Here is a 24,696-nt window from a genome sequence, read left to right as displayed (position 1 = left end):
GAACTTGTATTGCTTATCTTTTTTGCAAACTTAAGTTTCTCCCCATCTATAATACTAAAATTACGAGGTCCAATTTGTCAGCCGTCATCACGTAAAAACGACGAATCAAAGAATCATCACCAAAAAGTATACAGGTCTTTAGATTAATATAACAAAGACATGTGTAAAGTTTTAAGCAATAATCATAAATCGTTTTTGAGATATGGTGCGACATGTAAAAAAACCCTCCCCCTTTTTTACAAAATACTCAATAACTAAAAAATAAAATTTTTCCTGATGTAAAATATCAAGAATAATAAACAACAAAAACATTTTTTTCATAAATGCACAACTGTTTTGTTGACAATAACAACAATCTGACATATAAAGTTTGAACAATAAACAGATCTTAATATTACTTTGTAGGCAAATGTACAGTAGACTCCGGCAAATCAGATACTCTTAATATCACCATAAAATATCCCATTACCTGATATGTTCAATTAGACAATAAATGTATATTCATTGAATATTCAGAAACAATGATTTGACCTAATCTTGTCTGAAAGATTGTACTTGCGTAACTCCTGGGTCCATTTCCTGTCAGAATAACATTGAAAATATCTGATTGTGCATGATTTTATCTCAATTTTACTGAATATTCTTATCCAGTTTGTCGATATATCTTATATCCAATATTCAATTACACGATAAAATTAGCATTAAACATATAGGGATGCTTTGGTGTATTGAAATTATTTTACAATAGCCGATATAATCATTTAACTGATATCTGATCAGGTGGAGTCTACTGTATTATAACTTCCCAATTAGATTGTGAAGTAAAATAAAAATGCATTTTCACTCTCAACAAATTATGTAAAATAAATAAAATCTGGTTAAAAAATAGTTTTCTTTCTCACTTTACTGTCAGATTATGAAAAAAATAAAAATAAAAGCATGTTTGTGTTCCCAACAAATATTATGACAAAAATACCTAACAAAAAATATTAAAATTATGACCTGATATAGAGCTCCTTTGATCTTTGATATGATTAAACAGTTATTTAGGCCCTAGCATATCAGTTGGCACAACCCATTGATCAAATTGTTCAGGTGTTAGCAGCTCTAACTTGAGAGCTGCTTCTTTAAGAGTTGAGCCATCTTGATGAGCAAGTTTAGCAATTTTACAAGCATTATCATACCCTATATGAGGGTTAAGAGCGGTCACTAACATTAGAGATTCATTTAATAATTGATTAATTCGGTCAGTATTTGGTCTAATTCCTAATACACAGTTTTTGGCAAATGATAAACAGGAATCTCCAAGCAGACGCACAGACTGCAATACATTTCTGACCATCATTGGTTTGTAACAATTGAGCTCAAAGTGTCCTCCAGAACCACCAACTGAAATAGCTGTATTGTTGCCCATCACCTGAGCTGCTACCATGGTTACTGCTTCACATTGGGTAGGATTCACTTTGCCTAAAAATGATAATTTTTCATTCCTTTTAATTTTTTCATTTTTTTATATCAATATGAAGCAGAAATATAGCAAAATCATGAGACATATCAAATTTAAACATAATTAATTCCCCTTGTTTAGATATTTGACAATTCTAATTTTAATGCTATGATAGAAAATTCTATATTCAACCAAATTCATCTCATTTCATGAACTACAATTTTTTTAATATGATCTGTTATATTCTGATCCTAACCTCCTCTGTGGTATCAGGGTAGTTTGTTCACCTTGAGTTTAGAATGTTGTATGTTCCATCCTTGGGCAGGTCAAACCAAAGACTTGCAAATAAGTATTTGAAGCTTCTCCCTTTAGCACATGTAAAAGCGACAAAACAGAAAACCTTGTTACTGTGGTATTTCCAAATGATCTAAGTTTTGTTCACATTATTTAGATTGATTAAATTTTGCTCAGAATAACAACATTGTTATGTTTGTAAAAACCTTTAGCAGAATTAAGATGTCTTAACCTTAAGCAGACCTGTCAGAAACATAACTAGGACTTCTATCTCAGAGATAAAGATAGATTTACCTGGCATAATACTACTTCCTGGTTCGTTTTCTGGAATGGAGATTTCCCCTATACCACACCGTGGTCCTGACGACAGTAGTCTTACATCATTAGCAATCTTCATCAGACTTACAGCTATCACATTTAATGCCCCATGAGCCTCAACCAGTGCATCATGGGCTGATAATGATTCAAACTTATTACTGGAAGTTCTAAACGGAATTTCTGAAATAAAAATGAACATTCTGGTTTGAAAAGAATGCTTTTTCATCAATAACTTTTAAATCAGACAATTAAATAGCCTTTCTGGTCAATGTTTAAAGGTATCATCTTAAAACAAGAGTGCACACACTGAAATGTCTCGCCTTCTTTACTAATCATTGCTATTGTGTTGATAGTCCTAAATATAAAGTTTTATTACAACTGTCCCATAAACCAAGAAAATAAACATTGACCAATGAACCATGAAAATGAGGTCAAGTTCAGATGAACCATACCAATACATGTACAGCTAACAATTCTTCCATACAACAAATATAGTTGACCTATTGCTTATAGTTTATGAAAAACAGACCAAAACACAAAAACTTAACACTGAGCAATGAACCGTAAAATTGAGGTCAAGGTCAAATAAAATCTACGCGACTGACAAATAGATCATAAAATATTTCCATACACCAAATATAGTTGACCTATAGCATAAAGTATTAGAAAAAAAGACCAAAACTCAAAAACTTAACTTTGACCATTGAACCATGAAAATGAGGTCAAGGTCAGATGACAACTGCCAGCTAGACATGTACACCTTACAATCATTCCATACACCAAATGTAGTACATGTAGAACTATTGCATACAGTATAAAAAAAAACGAGCAAAACACAAAAACTTAACTATAACCACTGAACCATGAAAATGAGGTCAAGGTCAGATGACACCTGCCAGTTGGACATGTACACCTTACAGTCCTTCCATACACCGAATATACTAGACCTATTGCTTATAGTATCTGAGATATGGACTTGACCACCAAAACTTAACCTTGTTCACTGATCCATGAAATTGGGTCGACTGGCATGAGGACCTTGCAAGGTAAGCACATACCAAATATAGTTATCCTATTACTTATAATAAGAGAGAATTTAACATTACAAAAAATCTTTACTTTTTTTTCAAGTAGTCACTGAACCATGAAAATGAGTAACAATAATGTTATGCACATTCTCAGAATAATATTGCAGTGTCACCTAATATTCTCCAAACACATCTCATATTGCTTTTTTCACAAATGGTAAACAATTATAAATTTTCTATATTAAAGAAAACATATGTTTTAACAGTTATGGTGGTGAATTGATATTGCTGGGAAAGAAGGAACTTTTAATTGAATTTTATCCATTAGATGAAAGGTACCTTCCAATACCTCCATATATATCAATTCCTGGAGGTTCTCCTTCCAATACCTTCATATATATCGATTCCTGGAGGTTCCCCTTCCAATACCTCTATACATATCAATTCCTGGAGGTTCCCCTTCCAATACCTCCATATATATATCAATTCCTGGAAGTTTCCCTTCCAATACCTCCATATATATCAAGGTACCTTCCAATACCTCCATATATATCAATTCCTGGAAGTTCACTTATGTTAATACATACTTGTATACTCTGCTATCTTACTGGCCACTTTCTCAGCAAAACCTATTCTTGTGTTGAGGCCTGTACCAACCGCTGTTCCTCCTGTTAAAAAAATAATAAAATTATCTAATTATCTTAAGTAAGATTGATATTGTAACTGTTTATCATAGAGAACAATGTTATAAATAAAATCTATATGTGCTATACATTAACTAGAAGTTAGAACCTGATCATTTTGAAAATAAGACTTTGATTGAAAAAAACTTTATAAGGACTTCTAAACGAAACTGTGACTCAATGTGACATTAAGTTAATCATTTAGTGTGTTTGTATTTTTTTTTTATATGTACTGACATCAAATCATAAATTTTGTTGCAGGTTAGAAAAATAATTTTTTAAAAGTACAATGAATGCACAAAGGTGCATAATCAACTTTGGCCAAGTGAAATGTATGAATGAAATATTGCACTTTTTTTCTATCAAAGATCTTAAAACAAGAATCAAATAAAAATATATGGTTAATAAAATTGAGAAAGGAAATAGGGAATGCGTCAAAGCGACAACAACCCGATCATAGAGCAGACAACAGCTGAAGGCCACCAATGGGTCTTCAATGTAGCGAGAATTCCCGCACCCGTAGGTGTCCTTCAGCTGGCCCCTAAAATATGTATACTAGTACAGTGATAATGGATGTTACCTTACATTTGGGTTTAAAATACTTTAAAAGTTGGATTAAATACTTCAAACCTAAAGCAGAAATACATATTCAAGTCCAACAAACTGCATCCCCAAATTAAACAAAAAAGAAATTTGATTCAGTTTTCAATTTGCAATGAAAGACAAGAGCAGAGTCTCTTAAATATATTTATTGAAACATTTAGCTACAAAGGATTAAAATTACAGGTATTCTTCTGCTCTTAAATATTTTTAATCCATTACAGAAACAAAACAGCTGTCTTTACTAAGGTAGATAACTCACCTGCAGCCAGTTCATACAGTCTTGGTAATGTATTACTGACTCTAAGTATACCATATTCTATCTGTACAACATAAGCACTAAATTCCTGTCCTAAAGTCAGTGGTGTAGCGTCCTACATGTATAATATACAATAAAAAGCTAAATGAATTTTGCAACATTTACTATTTTACTTACACATTTATTATATATACAAAAATGTATATATAGTCAATGACAATCCAAGCAAACTCACCTAAAATTAAATATAATCATATTTCTTATTCTTTTGGATTCAATAACTTTTAAAGTACAGAATCAGTCGCACTTGCAAGATAAATGTAACCAGAAGAATCAATCATCTTGTGAATTTTATTATAATTTGAGCTGCATCGGATAGAAATCGACCTTAAGCAGGTGTACGTTTACACGTGCATGTATACAACTTTGATTGGTTTTAGGAACATTCAACATGTTCAAATACGTAATGAAAGATGAAGTTTGGTCTGTTTTATAGGGTTCTTAACAAAAATCAATTTTCAAACAGTTACAGACTTTGGATAGAGATTTTACTTCAAGCCGAAAATACGATAACATATATATTGATTAACACTTGCATAAGGTCCATTTCTTTCCGACGGAGCCCATATGAAAGCAACTTCTAGACACCACCTCTTGATAACTTCTACAGAAATTGTCTGTCCTTAATCAAACATGCATGTGCTTAAAAATAATGAAACAAAGTCTTGCTACCTTACCTGACAATGTGTTCTTCCTATCTTGACAATGTCTTTGAACTCCTCGCTTTTAGCTAACATAGTACTTTTAAGAATTTGAAGACTGGGTAACAACCTTGTATGAACTTCTAAACACACAGCTACATGCATAGCTGTTGGAAAGGCATCATTTGAACTCTGTTAAAAAGTAAAAGCTCATTTATGTTTAGGTCATGTACATGATGTACATGTAAGAACTATGTTTAGAAGTTAACAGTCTTTATTCAGTTAATTTGTTCATTATTTATATATAAAATGTATGTATACTTTTCTGCATTTTTTTTTCAAAACATGTAAACATGTGATTTAATCACTAGCTTATTGTTGAAGATCATCAGTCTTTTCTAATTGTTTGGTTGATGTTTCATAATATATGTCCCGTTATCTATATTCACTCAGATAACCATATTTTACAGAGGCAGCAAAGACTTATTATGAGTATCATGAGAAAAAACAGTCATTAACACTAACAATTACACAATATTGACTAACTGTTGTTTAGCATCACCTTCACACATGATGGTTAAAGTACATGTATATTTTATACACAAAACAAGATGTGCTCAGAAATAAGATATTTTTCATTTCACAACTTACTTGGCTCATGTTGACATGATCATTAGGGTGGACTGGTTTCTTTGATCCCATCTGACCACCTGCTATCTCAATAGCTCTATTACTAATTACTTCATTTACATTCATATTGGACTGGGTACCAGATCCAGTCTGCCACACAACCAAAGGAAAGTGTTCATCTAGTTTACCTTCGATAACCTACAAATAGATAAGATTTTTAAGTACAGTTGAACTGATAGAGATACAAATGTATACAATTATGGTACATATGAAAATTTGGGTGTTAATACATTTAAAAGGTCTGTTGATTCATAAGTTGGAGTTACTGTAATATCATTTCCATTACCATAAAAACTCTTTAACACCTAAATCTGTACACTGATATCTGACATCATTGAAATATTTTATGGGCAATCCAATAAGTGCATTATATGTGCTGGACATTTTAAACACATTTGTTTGTATTCTTTTGTCAGTTTTGTGTGTTACTCTATCTACATCAGTGTTTGCCTAAAACACAATTTTCCTTGTTGAATGCCATACAGATGTCAGCTTACATCTTCTTACATTTGGTGGATAGTTGTCTCATTGGCAATCAAACCACATATTTTTTATTTTATATAATTGGTAAATCTTAACATTTGGAACATTTTTGCCTAAATGCCCCGTCAGATTTCCCCTATCTATAAAGATTTTCAAGGACAAAACCATTTATAATAACCTTAGCAAGAATAATCTACTTTAGTCATGTCAGTCAGGTTGTTGGCCAAGTTTATCATGATCCGTTCACCAAACATGTTAATTAAAACCAGATCCAAGGTTTTGTTCCCATTGGTCGAGTACTTCCAGAAATCTTTGTAAAAGTTAACGGATAACATGTGATAAGAATACATTGTAGCTCACTTCATCTAGGTCAGGTGTGCTTTAGTTTAAGATATTGTAAAACTTTTAAATTTTGTTTTTTATGTCCTAGTCACCTTTCACATTGTGATTACTTACTTCATCGGCTGCCTGTATAACAAGATTGGCTACTGAAGGATCAAGACCATACTCCTGGTTTACCTCAGCTGAGCATCTTTTTAATATTCCCAGAGCTCTTATTACTGGAATCTGCAAAATATATACATAGAAATCAATAAAAGAAGTAGGTTAAGACTTAATTTGCATTCATCACTTATAACACTATGTGTATTAAAACTAAAGGAAGGTACGTCATCCAATTATATAGAAAACAATTCTTTTTTTCTTCTTTTGTCTTTTTAAACACTTAAACATTTGTACATGTACATTACATGAATTTATCATTCCTCTCTTATACTTAATAACTTGAACAATGTTTTCCTATTAGACAACCTATATTCTTTCTAATTATATAATAAATACAAGGCTTACTGGCATTCTTTCTGAAGGTCCACCAATGTCAAAATTGAGCACAGATCTGGCAGTGTTAGCACCATAGTATTTACTGGATGGAACTTCAATTTGTCCGAAACTATCAGTCTCGATACGATATGCCTACAACAAAAAAGATTTTACATGTTATAAATTGCAGATAATCATTATCCAGTAGTTTTCATATGTGTTACAAGTATATATGAGCTACAAAAATGTATTGAACAATCACTAATGGTCCAGTAAAGCAGTTTGTGTCATAAAAAACTGGATTGGGTAAAATATTTTCCAAATTGTACATGTATATGACAATGTACAATACAATGATGCTGATGGAAGTTTTTAACGACCTTGACTGGCTATTCAGCTACATGTACATGTATTTTCCCTTGCACGGTCGGTACATGTATGAGTGAAATGAATTTTTATAAAAAAAACTTTAGTCCCTACAATATTTACATATTTGGGAAAGAAACCCTTCAATGCATATTTTTTTCAACCTAAGAGTTAAAAGTTTTGGCAGTGGGACTTTTAATTTTAAAACATTGTATGGATTATAGAATTTTCAGGGTTCATGAATACAATTATTGAAATTTAAATTTGTTGGACGGATAAGGTTTGATCCAAAGGAAAGTCAAATAAAAGACTTTAGATAAAGTTTTTTTTCTGTGATTTTCCCGTAATTATTAACATACAAATGCAACTGTATGAGGTGAGAAACCATTCATGTGAAGATGTTGATGTTGTGCTTGGTGTTGTACTTGCACTTGATGTTGTGGTTGCTGTACATGTTCTGTCGATTCATTTACATGAATTGGTGGTTGCTCTGTTTCTGGACTTGGTTCATTACCCTGCTGTGTTGATGAAGGACTTTCCTCTGCAGCATTTCCGTGTCTTTTAATTATATTTGCAAAGCTTGGAAATGAAGGCAGTCTTTCTGAACCATGTGTACTATTATTCCCAGAATAACAGGATCCTATTTTGTGTCTTTTTCGAAAACTTTCAAGCCATCCATTGGATGCTTTAAATTCAGTTCTACCCAACTGTTGAGCAACTTCCCTTGCCTTTCTTTGTAGCATTGAACCTGTCACATTTATTTCCATTTCTTTCATTTTCAAATAGTACTGAAGTGTCAATATATTGATTTCTTCATTTTCTGTCCTTATAAATCGTCTTTTTCTATTCGATGGCGTTGAATATTCAAATGTCTCTAATATTTCATCTTTTCTTTTCATGATATTGTGGACCTGACTTTTACACACATTGAATTCATCAGCTAGCTGTCTCTGGCTTTTCCCATTGCTTGCTTGTATCATATCGACTTTTTGTTTCAATGACAATTCTTTTCTTTTCTTGTCTGCGGCATCCATGGCTAAAGTTGCAGCTGCATATGTTGGGGGAGTTGACAAGATTTGCAAAATTGAGGAGTTTGCACCTCGATTGTCTTCTGGTGTTTTTGCTGGCTCTTGTGGGGCTGTTGTTCCATTCAATATCGTATCGTTAGTTTGTTGTTCTGTACTATATGATGGAGATGCCGATGAAGAAGAAGCAGGTGTTGACACCGATGCTGTTGCTGCAGCTGCAGCAGCACTCAGACTTCTCAGGTACATTTCGTTCTGACGGTATAATTTTTCCATCAACCATTGTTCCATGTTAACATTGTATGGGTTGAACTGATTTTCTGTTTGGAAGGCATAATTTGAAGCACTGTCTGTTGTTTCATTGTCCACAGCTTCAGTTTTAATGACAGGTTTCTGATTTTCGTCTTCATTCGTCTCGGCCATTGTAAACAAATTAGATATCCGGTTCCGGTATCAGGTGTCCGTTAGAGAGTCACTGCAAAGACAGTTCGTCGGCAAAACTCTTCGACCGACTGACATTCAATCGATTATATTTAAAATGGATTGAATTTCGAAAAGAAAAATAACGAATTTCATTTAAAAGCAGCATGTTAAATAGTTCATAAAAGAAGATAAAACAAGGTAATTATCAAATTCACTTTCGTCTGGATTTGGTCATATGTTGACATAAACGCGGACGTCTAAGAGAGCACCCCTGAAGCTAAAGTGCGTCTTTGTAAGAATCCAACCCCAATAATTCAGTCCCTCGCCGCAATCAATCCTACTTGTTAATGAAGTGATCGATAGAATAGAAGATCATATATAACTACTAATGAACTATTCGTGTTATAGTTAGAATCTGGCAATCTCCACTATTCATGAGAAACTTCAGAACGTGGCTGAAAAAAAAACAACCGACCTTACCAACCTATTTTGAACTTAAACTTAGCCTGAGTTTGAAATAGCAGGGATTTCGATTATGTGTATCTGGTAATTCGAGAAATCTCTACATAACTTTTGGTTAGAATGATTAGTAAGAATGATAGCGAATTACGGAATTAGCTCCCCTTTTTTTGTAATTTCTATTACATTTCACCAAAATTAATTTAAACCTAAGAGTGTTTTTTTGTCTTATTTTAACACTGCGCGATTCTTAAAAGATATTCGGATTTTTTTTTAAAATAATAACACTCAGTTATTTTCTATATGTAACCCTTTAATACCCTTGTCAGGTGGTAGCGTATAGGGGAACCTGTATGTTAAATCCTGACTATTGAAAAACAAATAAAAGAAAGAAAAATATATATCAAGGACAAAACAAGCAATGATTATTTTTTTTTTAATTCAGGCAAGGATTTGTATACTACAGTCTATGCAAAAGTTCACGAGATTCCAATCCTTCTTACTATTCAAATCCTTGATTCAGGAAAACATTTATTGTTATAAAATTTTATTATTTTATTCTCCCGGTCGCTATTTTTCCTTACCCGATGCTTTTTCTTTTCCCGGGCGCTCCTGGGTGCTTTTTTGTAGGACCGTTATTTAAATGTGATTTTTAAATTTACGATAAAATAAAGTAAAGGAAATTGTCCTGATTGCTAAGTCTTTCCGTTTGGTTAGTGTTTTTTTTTCCTGCTAAAGACACGTTAAGACACGACCACCGGTAAAAGAGCAATCCTGTTTCAAATATAATTATATTATTGATTTTTTTATATATAGATTTCCCCATAGCGTACACACTACTTAAGCCTCGAACATTGATAGTAAAAAACATATCCGTTAAAAAAAACCATTAAATGCAAATGATATTTTTTTAAATGATCATGATAATGTTGAGAGTAAAACAAATATCCGATAAAAAACGATGATATAAACCTAAGAAGTACACCAAGGATTTGTATAGTATACTTCAGTCAAGTCCAGTTAGAGTTTTATATATATAATATATAAAGGATATTCTGTTATCCAAAATATCTAACATTTATTCCTTTTATTGTTATTTTTGATTTTTTGTTTGTTTGCGACATCTTTTGATCCTACAATATTGCAAAATATTTTATTTTAAAACAATAGAAACATTGCTACAAATATAAATTATTCCTGAATTTGCATAAACCCATAGAAATCTAACATAAATTTTGCAAATATAATTATTCGAGCAGAGATCTTGAGGTAGTATTGCTATTGTTAAGGACATATTTGATATTGGAATTGTTTAAGCCATATGATATAATTTTATTGTATTATTATTGTCACATGTAACTATATTACACCTTTTTTTCAGTATTTTCCAAAATGCTCAAACTGGTGAATGTTAAGAAGAAAAGTCTAGACACAAGGATTCAAGTCCCCAAAAAAGTCTAAGCAGTTGTGTGCAAACAGCAGTTGGCCATTCATGCACTTATCATGTGGACTAACATATATACACGATATAAATGGCATGCCTTCAAATAGAAATAGAAATACTAGTGTACAACTGAATGCCACTTTTGACCAGAACGTTCCTCTGAATATCATTTATGGAGGATATACCAACAATGTTTCATTGGATCATTAACATTTAATCTCTTCTACCTTTTTTTTATCCTAAACTTGAAAGCTACGCTTTGTGTGTAGGGAACTTTGATAGTGACTTGATAGATGATCATGTGATACCTGGGTTAAATTGGATTATTTCTATATTTTAATATAAAAATAAATCATTGAACATCTTCTTTTAGATTCCATTACATGCCAGATTCATTTAATACTTCAAATCTGCTTGGTGTTGAGTGTATATTGACGATGTACATGTATGTGTAGTAAAATAAGCAAGGAGACATGGGATATGATTGAAATGAGACAACTATCCATTCAATATCAAATGAAGATTTTAAAAACTAGTAGTCTACATGTACAATGATTGAATCAATGAATGTATGTCAATCACCATCAACAAAACCCATGCAGCATAGCAGGTCGATAAATATTATCACATGAAACCAACAGCCCATACATAATACATGCACAAAAAATTGTTTTTATACCAAATTTGAAGTTAAGACATAAGAGTTAAGAGATGAGGGATGTGGTATGATTGCCAATGGAATGAGACCGCTCAGTTCACCAAAGAAACAAATGATGTTGATGAAAGCAATTATTTAATCTATTGTTATTTCTTATCTTGATAGACAAAAATTGTTTTACATGTATTATACAGTATATTCCTAATTATGAGCTATAAAATCAATACATGTACAAGGCAAAATTGTACAAAAAGTATCTTCTGTTTTCACCCTCAATAGTGCAATCCGAAATAATCAGAACTTACTGAAAATGTTTTGATTTCATTGACAGGGAGATGATGTTGTACAAAGTACTACGATATAACATTAATGGAAAAGTGTATAACTCTATAAAAAAAACTTTTACCAGAGTTCTGAATCATGTGTGAGATTAAACGGTAAACTTACCGACTGGTTCTGTTGCGAAACGGGTGAAAAACAAGGTGACAATTTATCGCCGACATTGTTTTCGATATTTGTTAACGACCTGGTGATGGAGTTAAACGATATGAATCTTGCAATAAGATTAAAAGACAACAATCTTTCTATATAGCTTTATGCTGACGATATTGCACTTTTGGCAAAAATCTGAAAAGGACTTACAACAAATGTTAGACAAACTTCAGGACTGGTGCAAACGATGGAGAGTTTTGATAAAAACAAGTAAATCGAAATGTGTCCATTTTAGAAAATCTAGAGCTAAACCTACAGACTTTGAATTCAGTGTTGAAAAAATGTTGAAATAAACTCGAAACTGTTAAGGAGTACAAGTATTTAGAAGTCGTGTTTACTTATAAAGGAAACTTCTCAACGCACATTGAAGCATTATCAAAGGGACCAGGACGAGCATTGGGGAAAATAATATCAAGTATTCATCAGTTTAAAAAGTTTGGAGTTAAATCATACGAAAAACTGTTTTATGCCTGTGTAGTGCCTATATTAGACTATGGATCAGTAATTTGGGGATGTATGTTCCAAGCTTTGGAGAATATTCAAAACAGAGCGATACTTTATTTCTTAGGAATACATCGCTTTGCACCCTTGTGGGCGATTTATGCACTATCGAATGGCTACCTTGTCACTACCGACATTACATTAACATGGCCCGTCTTTGGAATAGACTTATATCGTTCGACGATCAGCGGATTACAAAACTTGCTTTCGAATTTGATTATGAGCGATGCCGAAACAATTGGTGCTTTGATTTCAAAGACATCCTTATTCAACTAGATTTAGTCAGCCATTTTGAACGTAAGGAAATCATCGATATGTCGTTATTGGACTTACGATTACAAGACTTCTACCTATCTATGTGGAAAAGGACATCATTATTAAGCGACTTCATGTTTGACATTAAGCTATATAAGTGCAAGTGATAGTTATGATGAGTTATTAAATGAGGTGATACTAAAGTTGCTTCTCGATTTACCACAATCTAATTAAATTACAGGTCTCAGATTTCGTAATCCTTATTTGATTTTAAACTAGCTCGCGAGTAAAGACACTGCCGACACTCGGCTAAAGTCTGTTAATCCGGTGTTATCGAGAAAATCATAGCAAGTTCAGTATGTTTCATTGTATAACTTTTTAAATATATTTTTATCATAAAAAATATTCATGTCTGACAAAACAATTCAATGTACTGAATACAGTGGTGTAATTATTTTTTTTCTAGCTTCGATAAACGATCTATAAAATGAAAAGGCGGGTTACTCATCAATAAATTTATACACATTTAATGATTTTACACACACAAAATGTACACAAAATGACACGTTGGTTGAATTTACTTGCATTCAATATTTTGAACATCGAAAAGAGACAGGCATTATGTTTGTTAACCATATTAATATCATTGTGTGAAAAATCTACACGAAAATCTGTATTTTGGTGACATTAATCATTTTTTATTTAAAACCTGGTCTGTTAATGGGTCGAATGTATAAAACCCGGTCTGTTAATTGGTCTGTTAAGAGTAATGAATGGCAATTAAAGTATAATTTTATTGCTATATGGGGTGTTATCGGATCAAATGGGTAGGCTCAAGACGAGCGGCTAAAATATACGAAAACAACACATGAACAATAAAACATAAAATATACGGAAACAACATATGAACAATGAAACATAAAATAGAAAACAACACATGAACTAGGAACATAAAATATACGGAAACAACACATGAACAATGAAACATAAAATTTACGGAAACAACACATGAACAATGAACAATTTAGACAATGCAAGTTGATAAAAATGTTTTCAAAAAGTCTAGTTTTAAAGTAATATCAATTTCATCCAAGAATGGTCGCATATAGCATGTGGATTCTGTTTAATTGTCATGAATGACACCAATGTGTCATCTACATTGGTAACCAGTATATAAATCAGAGACAAACGTCGTATGTAACTAAACATCAGTAAGTAAAATATATTTGGATGCTAACATATAAAGAATAGAGAAAGAATAATGAGTAAGATAAATAAAATGTAGAGAAAAGTGACATCACAATTTAAAGAATACAGAAATAAACATCACTCCCAATCTGGACCCTCATTGTATACACGAGAATCTGGATGGAGTCGCAGAATATAGAATAATAGATAAGTACAGTAGAGAGTGATATATTGCTAAATAAACAGCTGCGCCATGAGCACATGATACGCCCTTCGTCTTGTGTGAGAAGTTTTATGCAATAATCATAAATAGTTTCTGAGATACGGCGCGACATGTGAAAAAAAAAAACCTTTTTTTTTACAACTCAAAACTCTAAAATAAAATTTTGAATCATCACCCAAAAATATACAGATCTTGAGATTAATATAACTAAGAAGTGTGTAAAGTTTTAAGCAATAGTCAATCATTAATGGTTTTTTAAGATACGGCGCGACATGTGAAAAAAAACAACTTTTTTTTTACAAAAACTCAATAACTCCAAAATAAAATTTTGAATCAGACTTTATTGAAGTGACACACCCTTCAATAAAATGCATAGAAATAAAAATGCTCTTACTAAAAGGATACTGTTGCACCGTATTGTCATTTTTTTTACTCAAGAACATCTCATTCTTAACTTTTTCAATGGGAAAATATAAAGGTAGCAAAACTATTGCCGTGGCTAAATAACTCTTAACTGACACAATTTTAATTGCCCAACCCATTAACAGACTTTATTCTCATAATTTTCACTAAAACGTGGTATTATTCACGTTATATTACAATAATGAAATATTTACTAATGTCAATTTATTTTTTAGAACCAAAGTACTATTTTGTGTTCTTTAAATGATATCTTAATTTGTTTGTTTCGCCTTTTATTAAAAAAATTGCTATGCGTATAAGCATAAATACTACATACTTGCGCGACGCCTTTTAGTTTTACTGAAAACTGCGCAGACTATGAAATGTTTTTAAAGGTGGAAAATGTTCTATGATAGATATCATTTTGTCAGACACTTTTCTTTTTTTGATTTGGTTCTTATAATATGCCAAAAATCTGTATATTTAACAGAGTTTAACATTAAATAGTGCGTTTTACTCTTAACAGACGTATAACCAACCCGATTAACAAACCAACCGCCGATATAGCCGCATACTCAATATAGATTAACCGACCAATCTCTCGGTTAGCCGAGTGTCGGCCGTGAAAGATGGATCAGAATTTTATTCAGATCAGATATACCACATCGGTTGATCACTCACACAGAGCACAAGTAATAACCAAACACATACTGGACATCAGAGACACAAACGAACACCACGGCATTTATACAAATCAACAATAAATGTTAAATAAGAAAAAAATATAATTATGCATACAGTACATTGTTGAATAGATATAACACTATTACAGTAATGTCTTAATATCCAAAACAATGGTATGGATGCAAGGCCATTGGTTTCCATCCACGTGAATCGGCGTGGAGAGTTTGTCGTGCAGAGAATTGTAAATATTCATACGGCATAAATAGGTAACAGTCCTGCACATGCATATCATATTTACCATCATGCTCATAATCATCATTATCATGACAATCATCATTATTATCATGATCGTCTTCATCGTTGTCATTGTAGTCTCAGCTCGTTTTCCATTGCTTTACTTTTCGAGATTTTTCGTTTTAAATAAGTTTTTTCAAAGTTGCCTAATAGTAATCATGGTAATACTAGAAGCTCTTTCTGTGACCAGTGGCGGATCCAGAAATTTTCATAAGTGGGGGCCCACTGACTGACCTAAGAGGGGGCCCGCTCCAGTCACGCTTCAGTGATTCCCTATATAAGCAACCAAATTTTCCCCCAAAAAGGGGGGGGGGCCCTGCCCCCCCCCCCCTAAATCCGCCTCTGGTGACCAAGTGTCATTCATTGTCAAGTCACTGTACAGCAATTAATTTGTCTTTCTATATCTCCTTTTGGTAATTTAACAATGACCTTACACTTCTAGTGATTCAAATCTAGATGTTTTTGTGTTCTGTTAAATTGTTCCTTTTAAAATTGTTACACGATGGTGACTGCTGTACCCATAAAATTTAACCCAATAAATTAACAAGTCTGTGACATTACAACTTATTAGCCATCATCAAACAGAAAAGGGAGATAACAAAGAATCTGAGAAAACTGCAGGCTGTGCTGTTACCAATGACAAACACTTGGAAAAACTTTTTGACAAACACAGTGAAACTTATTGATTTAAGCACAGTGGACAATTTATTGACCAACACATTGCAATTTATTGGGTGTTATCACACAAAAAATGTAGATACAGTGAATCTTAGAAATCTATGCGGCAGCGCTGTTACCATACTTCGACGTCATAAATATCCCCAATGCCAACGTTATTGTCGAAGTATCGGCAATACGCTGCAGCGGAGTAAGTTTTCGGTCTAGAAATTTATTCTTAGTATTCAGCTTTTTGAAGATAAGAAATTCGAAAGACGATTCTGGTGAGTAATGTTATTTCACTTTATTCAAGTAATGCACTTTTCAATCAGTTATTTATTTAGAAAGAACAACCATAAAACATGTTTAGAAAGAACAACCATAAAACAAAAAACCCGCATTTCAGAAATAGCTCCTATCAAGTCACAATATATTTTTGTCACCGGTGTTTATCTACCATGCAAAAACGTCTTAGGTTTAATTAGAGGAAGAATTAGTGTTAACTCAACGAAACATATGTTTAACTTTGTTACTGATGGCTATTTTCGCTCGTCATATGCAATCTACACGATTGACAAACTTCCTGAAAAATGCTTATTTAGCAAAATTTATTTAAGTCAATATACCAACTACAGGAAAAAAGGTTTGAAATATATTAAGTGACTTAAAAATCAAACACCGAACAAGACACATGCCTAAATAAAATCCTTTTCAATGTATATTAATTTCATGTAGATCTACAAAAAATCTGTTAATGTGAAGCCATATTTGATTGCAGCAGATTTCGAAATTTAAAAAAACGAAGAAAGGTTAGGAAAAAAGGGTGACGGATTTATAAAAAAATTTCGAAACTTGTTTCCGAATCCCATATTTGAACTTTATGTAACATTGTAATATATATCTTGTATTTTTCATTAATAAATACTGTTTACACTGAAAAAGGGGGTGATACAAAAGATTGTATGATACATTTTTAATTAATAGTTGGTTCAACAATTAATAGGTTGAGAATGGCAATGTCCGCCCAACAAGAGGAAAGGGATCATTTTACCGTGTCCGGGTTTTGTGAGGCCATTTAAGTACAGCAGAATTCGAGTGTTCGCTTGAGGACATACTAGACAAAAAGGCTTCTGAGGCAAAGAGGCTAATTTGGAAAATGGAATTAAGTATGTATTACTAATGTCATATGTAAATCTTATTTAGATAAACAGGTCAATTGTTCAAAATAGTCCGTTCTCTTTTGTCACTGTATTTAAACCTACATCTTTTCTCAGTTTTGTTAGGTGTTTTCTGTTATATTTCATTTTACTAAGTTTGAGTTTTCTCTTTAGATTCCAGTCATGGGTAAAACATGAATGGGACGCACAATGACCAAAAACCCCTTCAGACATCTAGAGGTCAACATACGGCTTCCAACGGTAGACAAGGGTCAAATACGATGTGTCGCTAAAATTCGCGAATTTCTATTCGGTCATCAAACAAGAGCGTAAAATTTGAACGTTTTAACTGATTCTGTTGTAACAATCTACTGAGAATAATTTCATGCAACATCTTTTTTATTGTTTATAACTTTAGAATTGTATATTGTTCATAACGATAACAAAGCTGATTTTCCTCATTTGAATATTTATTTGATTTATTTCAACAGAAAGAGAAAATAAGGAAGAGCAGAAATCAGAAAAAGACGAGGATATAACAGAAATTATGAATAAGGAAGAAAAGAAACCAGAAATGGGTGTGGATATATCAACAGAGCAAAGACGGGGTAATACTTCTTTGATATATTTACGCATTATCACCTCTATACGTTTTCTTGGTGTGTACAAAAATAAGAAGATGTGGTATGATTGCAAATGAGACAACTCCCCACAAGAGACCAAATGACATAGATATTAATAACTATATGTTACCGTACAGACTTTAATAATGAGTAACACCCATACCGCTTATTCAGAAAAAAAGGTATATGAAAGTGTTTCAAATTTTCTTCACTGAGAATGACAAATCTGAAAGAAAATAAGGAAACAATTAAGGTATCATATCATCTCAGATGAAAGTTTATATTTTTAATTCTTAAGTTAGTTGATGTAACTGCTGTGACCCACAAATCTAAAGGCTGGAGGAAAAGAAAGTAAAAGATTTTTCTTTTTTTCTTTCTTTCTAGAAATGATAATAACAAGGCCGATCCACGTGCAGAGAATTGGAGATAATCCATTGAAGAATGCAGTCGAACATATAAATAAGGTACAATAGAGAATTAAGGGGATATTATAATGGGGTAGATGTTAATGGTAATAAGATTCCAATTTCATACTTTAAGTGGAACAGTGATTTCATTGCTGTTTTTCATATTCACGATGAAATCTGTTCTATTAAAAATTCCTTTAACGTAGCGTTGCTACACATTTTCTAAACGGTAAAAGCTAAAGTTGTTCCATTTTATTTTAGCCAAAAGGATGTGATTTTTTCATGCTTGTGTGTCAGTGATAGTTAGTTGGGTTTCGGTGGTTGTAATGAAAATCAAGAGATTTCCAATGGTACATTTGAACTTTATAAAATTGAGAATGGAAATGGGGAATGTGTCAAAGAGACAACAACCCGACCAAATAAAAAACAACAGCAGAGGGTCACCAACAGGTCTTCAATGTAGCGAGAAATTCCCGCACCCGGAGGCGTCCTTCAGCTGGCCCCTAAACAAATATATACTAGTCCAGTGATAATGAACGCCATACTAATTTCCAAATTGTACACAAGAAACTAAAATTAAAATAATACAAGACTAACAAAGGCCAGAGGCTCCTAACTTGGGACAGGCGCAAAAATGCGGCGGGGTTAAACATGTTTGTGAGATCTCAACCCTCCCCCTATACCTCTAACCAATGTAAAAAAGTAAACGTATGCCGTAAATCTTATTTGTTTCAAATTTAAACAACTTTTTGACATTTTGATAATAAACTCTTCGTTTTTTAAACGTATCTTGAAATATATCTTTAGTGAGTAATCAATTTGTTTGCAACATTTCAATATCAATTTTACGTGTGAGTGTTGTGTTATTTAAAAAATGCTGTATTATCATTATAGGATCCAGTCCAGAATTCTGTACTGAAAGGATCAATAAATGACAAAGATACGAAAAAGGACGAAAGGAAAATGAAAAGAGAACTTATGAAAGAGGAAAAAATAAAACAGAAAAAAGCTAAAGAAGAGGAAAAGATTGTTAAAACACAATTCAAAGCAATCGAAAAGAGTAACCAAAGACACAATAAGGATGTGAAGTCAAAATGGAAGAAGGAACAAAAGAGGAGAAAACAGATGAAAAAGATGGGTGAAAAAGCAAATAGGATGTTGGAAAAAGGTATTTATTTCATATAAATATGTCTACTTTCTTCAGTCTTTTTCTGACTTATTGAGTTTTGATGGATATAGTTGCCGTAGGCGTAAGTCTTTTCTAACTTCAAACAACCACATTGCCAATGATGTATTAAAATCAATAAGAGAAATGTACAAATTTCTAATTCAATTATCATATTTCACATTTTTATGATATAATTTATAGAAATTAATTGCCTAATTCAGAGTTCCATATACATACACGATTCATGAAAAGTTTGTCTTACAGTTTGAAATTTATTTAGTATAACTTAATATTATAAATTCAAAGAGAACTGAATAAATATACTAAATGCTGGTAATAGGTAAATTTCGGATCAACACTACAAAAAATAAACCCAGAGTGCACGGAGTTTAAAATCTTATATGAAAACATTAAAATTTCTACATCAATGTTTATCTTGACAGAAATGAAGAAGATGGAGAAAAAGAGAGTAAAGGACGAAAAGAAGAAAGTATTCCAAGCTATCGGTGTTGTTCAGAATAAACAAAATGATTTAACAACAGTAAAAACAGATGAAGACGATAAAAATAAAACTATCGATATTGATGGGGACCAACAAAATGGTTCCAAAATAGTCAAAGCAAATGAAGAGACAGAGAATGACGAAGACGAGAGGAAGACAACAGATCAAACAATCGATGTTGAGAAAAACAAAACAGAGAAAGAGACTGAGGTAACCGAAGAACAGACAATCAGTTGTGATAGTATTGGAAATAATGAAGTGAATGAATATTCCGAAAAAGATGCAAAAGACATTAAAATGAGTACCAAAAATGCCGGAAAGAAAACCACATTTGCTGCAAGAATCAGTGGATTTTTCCGATCCTTATCGTGTATCAAAAAAAGCAGAAGAAAAACAAAGATGTGTGCTGATGAACTAGCTACTTTCTATAAAAAAAAATTACGTTCTATTTCCTTAATAAAAAGCCAAAAACATTGTTAATTTGTTGAAGAATCTGTTTATTTATAGACTTTAATTGTGCTTTAAATATAACATTTTGTAACTGCTAGTACACTCCTACTTCGGTAGTTTGTGTCGCTTTTCTTTTTGCTTGGTTTTGTGTGTGTGCTTCGTGCCGATCTTAAGTCCAATCAACTTCAAACGTAGATCACATGTTCCCTATGATATGATCCTTCTAATTTAAATTCGAAATTAGAGATTTTCTCCCATTTTCACTGTCCACTGAAGTCCGTTTCAATATACATGTAAAAAAGATTTGGTACGATTGCCATTGAGACAACTCTTCCCAAGAGACCAAATTACACAGAAATCATAATTAACAACAATCAGTCACCGCACTGCCTTCAACAATAGACAAAGCCTATACCGCATATGTAGATATAAAAGGCCCCGGAATGACAAATGTAAAACAATTCAAACTGGAAAACAAAAGGACTAATCTATGTAAAAAATAATGAACGAATATGTAACACACCAACAAACGACAAGTACTGAATTAACATATTTTGACTATTTTATTCATTATTTCTGTTTAGTTCACACATCATTGTAAATATAACAGAATTTGACGAGACTGTCATCAAAGTGAGAGGGTTAGCTCTATAAAACCAGGTTTAATCCACTATTTTCTACATTTGAAAATGCCTGTACCAAATCAGTAACATGACAGTTCTTTTCCATTCGTTTTTTATGTGTTTTGTCATTTGATTTCGCCATGTGATTATGGACTTTCCGATTGGATTTTCCTCTAAGTTCAGTATTTTTGTGATTAGTCTCTTTAACCATTGCTCTTTTCTACTAGGTGTTAGATAGACATTACAATCTCCTTTGTTTTCATTTGTAGACTTTATTTGTTGCCAGACAATAATTTCGTCTGGTCTTTTATTTCCGCCTACAATATATGAGGGGGGGGGGGGGGGGGGGGGCAATACCTTTGTATGTTAACCTGTTTTGGCCCTTTTCAAGGTGTTATTAACTGTTATCTGAGACAAATTAACAAAATGATTAAAGCTGTTAACTGTTTTCAACCCAATTTATTAACTGTTATCAGCATTTATGCATTTTTGTTAACTTTTTGGCCAAAATCACGGACCCCCCTATTGCCCCCTCATATATTAGTAGTCGGTAACAAGTTTCGTAAATTCTTCCCGACGACTGCATGTTATGTCCTCAGTTATTGTTATAGTTGACTCTTCATGTGAATCTCCATCCGATTCCAGTTTCTGGTTTCTAAATGTACATCCGAGGTCGTACTCCGATTCCAATCACGGATCGTCTCAAGCTACTTATAAATCAGTTGCTCTCCGTTTACTTTTGTTCACAGTATTTTATTTATGATAATGTTGGACTAGATATTCAATGCACAACTTAAATAAACTATTGAATAAGCAGAACTTATCACCACATGACTGCTACGGTCATTATTATACTGCTATAGCCGCGTACGGGCAGTCACTTGGGTTCAATTTAATTTTTTCGATCAACTTGACAAGAGAGGAAGTTTTTTACACATCAAAGAACACCAAAACTGTTAAAACATTTCGATTCATAAAAAAAATTATAACTAACTATATGAACAAAATCAAGTTTCTATCTTCTATTTGTCACCGTTAAAAAGCAATATTTCGACAGACACGTACACTCTCTGCAGTATTTTATGCTTTAGTGCTCCACGTGTTTCACTTTCGTTTTGAGTGTAAAAATCATATCGTCTTCTTTCAATTTTGTAATTTAGTGAGTTTTATTCTCATTCCATCTAACCGTCTTGAATTCATTACTATTAACTTGAAATGAACTGGCACACTTAGCCACAAGTTTTATGCCTATAGGTCATTTAATGTCAATAATCATACAGTCAAAATAAGGTCATGAATCAAATTTCATCTGTGTTTAAAATTAGATGCAAGTCTATACAGAAGTAATAATAATCTAAAGTTTAACTCACCATGACTATGATATTTGGTAATGTTGACTATTCGTGTACTAACTTTTAAACTTATAAAAACAACTGCAGGGGAAGCAACCGGTGTATAAACGGATTATGGATTAAACAAACGAGGTCCAGTGGGGTTAGTTTATAGAAAAGATCGAAAGGTTTTGTTGATCCTTTCAATTAACCAGACATTCGTGAATCGTAATTAAGCTGCTCTCGAATTTTTACTCGCGTGATTTCTATTATCATTTTATCTTTGAAACGAAAAATAGTAACTTTTTAATTAATAACTGTTGAAAGTTGTCTATTTAATAAAAGTTTGAAAGGGGCATATATAAGCTGTCAAATTCATGTTGACCGATGTGACTTATATTCTCATATTTGATTTTTAAATATTATACAATGGAAAAGAATCAAGATAAAAGATTCTTAGTTACGAATATAATACAAATTCGATTACTAACTAGTATATATAAAAAAATAGTTATATAAAAAAGAAGATGTGGTATAATTGCCAATTTATTTGAGCCGACAACTCAGTCTCCACAAGAGACCAAAATGACACAGACATTAACAACTATAGGTCACCGTAGGCCCTTCGTGTGTATATATACGTAAATCGAAATCACGTTTATTTAGAAATAATTCCGTATACATAAGGAAATCGAATTACGATTTTACCGGCAGAAATCAAATAACGCAGTGGCGGATCCAGAAATTTTCATAAGTGGGGTCCCACTGACTGACCTAAGAAAGGGCCCGCTCCAGTCACGCTTCAGTGATTCCCTATATAAGCAACCAATTTTTTTACCAAAAAGGGGGACCCGGACCCCCTGCCCCCCCCCCCCCCTAAATCCGCCTCTGTAACGTATATACAGAAATAATTATGAGCGAGTCTAAAATGAAAACAGCGTTCAAACCTATGATTGCGTTGGATAAAAACCGCAATTTTTATACGTGTGCATGTAAAACAAATTTCGTTGCAGAAGGGTCTATATACAGCACAAACAACATTTTCCAAAAGACCAAAAAAGTGAAGAAGTATATTTAAACAAAACGCATTTGACTAATAGGTCGAACAACTGGTGTTCTTTAACCCTGCTGACTGCCATTGGCGATTGCCAAATAAAATTGATCACAAGATGTAACAAAATGGATCTTAATATAAATTTAATACTAACAGAAAACAATTAACTCGTGGCCACGATGCTATGCCACAAACATAAGGTGTTAATATTTTTTTTGAATACCATTTTCGGATTTCGACAATAAATGTCTCTTCAGTGATGTTAGGGATCGAAACGGTATTTGGAAGGCCATATAAAATTCTGAATACACAGAATTCGATTTACATATACGGAATTTGATTTACGTATATACATCAATCGAATTATTCGCGTATATACAGAAATAGTTAAGCATTTACGTAAATAAGTATTTTGACCCCGAATTCATGTTCATCGATCTGACTCCATTTCTTATATTTAATTTACACCATACTAAAACGAATATCAAAATGACAAAAAGTATAAAATAGACTATTAATAATACATGGGCTCGACAATGATTGACAATTAATATCAGCATTTCGTGCGAAAATTAGTTTAGACTCCATCTTATTAATCAGATGATCTCCGAAAACTGCCGACGGTGATATTACCCAAGACAAAAACAGTTGATAGCAAGCACGTGCCATTGGATATTTCTAGGCCTGTTTGATGTCATATTTTAGATAAAAATAAGGTTAAATATTAAAATCATCGTTTTATCTGTATAAGAATGAATATCATGGAAATGGTTTACCATTGTTTCACTTTTAACGTTAACATTCTATTCCTTTAATAGTCAAACACGCTTAGAACATGCATAACTTTAACCCATCCAGCTGGAGGATTAACTTGAAGGTCACATGAATACGGATTCAATGAGATTTAATTATTTACTTTGCAAGGCTGAAGCCAACAATACATATTAGTGATGTTTTCAAACTGACTGCTTGTAACGACATATTATTT

General features: G+C 32.6%; 2 protein-coding genes across 2 annotated transcripts; one reads left to right on the top strand and one right to left on the bottom strand.

The window, feature by feature from the left end:
• Nucleotides 1-268: 268 nt before the first annotated feature.
• Nucleotides 269-9,155, bottom strand: LOC139516550 (probable fumarate hydratase, mitochondrial). Its single transcript, XM_071306722.1, has 9 exons — nt 8,048-9,155; nt 7,353-7,475; nt 6,960-7,070; nt 5,982-6,158; nt 5,367-5,522; nt 4,633-4,744; nt 3,675-3,755; nt 2,036-2,239; nt 269-1,467 (listed from the first exon to the last, which is right to left on the bottom strand). Exons 1-9 carry the CDS (start codon nt 9,134-9,136, stop codon nt 1,043-1,045), a joined length of 2,478 nt encoding a protein of 825 aa, XP_071162823.1. The 5' UTR covers nt 9,137-9,155; the 3' UTR covers nt 269-1,042.
• Nucleotides 9,156-16,508: 7,353 nt separating this feature from the next.
• LOC139516551 (glutamic acid-rich protein-like) lies at nt 16,509-20,745 on the top strand. The gene is made up of 6 exons (XM_071306723.1): nt 16,509-16,677; nt 17,397-17,559; nt 18,042-18,158; nt 18,558-18,637; nt 19,475-19,748; nt 20,192-20,745. Exons 2-6 carry the CDS (start codon nt 17,550-17,552, stop codon nt 20,728-20,730), a joined length of 1,020 nt encoding a protein of 339 aa, XP_071162824.1. The 5' UTR covers nt 16,509-16,677; nt 17,397-17,549; the 3' UTR covers nt 20,731-20,745.
• The last annotated feature ends 3,951 nt before the right edge of the window (nt 20,746-24,696 follow it).

This window comes from Mytilus edulis, chromosome 3 (assembly GCF_963676685.1).
Source record: "Mytilus edulis chromosome 3, xbMytEdul2.2, whole genome shotgun sequence".
NCBI lineage: Eukaryota > Metazoa > Mollusca > Bivalvia > Mytilida > Mytilidae > Mytilus > Mytilus edulis.
Note: the sequence above shows the minus strand (reverse complement) of the source record. Positions and strands in the feature narration are given on the sequence as shown.

Coding starts and splice junctions, on each gene's coding strand:
- LOC139516550 (XM_071306722.1), bottom strand. CDS start 9,136: ATGGCCGAGACGAATGAAGACGAAAATCAGAAACCTGTCATTAAAACT. Junction 5,523..5,981: donor ATCATGTCAACATGAGCCAA/GTAAGTTGTGAA, acceptor ACTTTTTAACAG/AGTTCAAATGATGCCTTTCC. Junction 2,240..3,674: donor TAAGATAGCAGAGTATACAA/GTATGTATTAAC, acceptor TTTTTATTTCAG/AAATTCCGTTTAGAACTTCC.
- LOC139516551 (XM_071306723.1), top strand. Junction 18,159..18,557: donor ATCAACAGAGCAAAGACGGG/GTAATACTTCTT, acceptor CTTTCTTTCTAG/AAATGATAATAACAAGGCCG. Junction 19,749..20,191: donor AAATAGGATGTTGGAAAAAG/GTATTTATTTCA, acceptor TTATCTTGACAG/AAATGAAGAAGATGGAGAAA.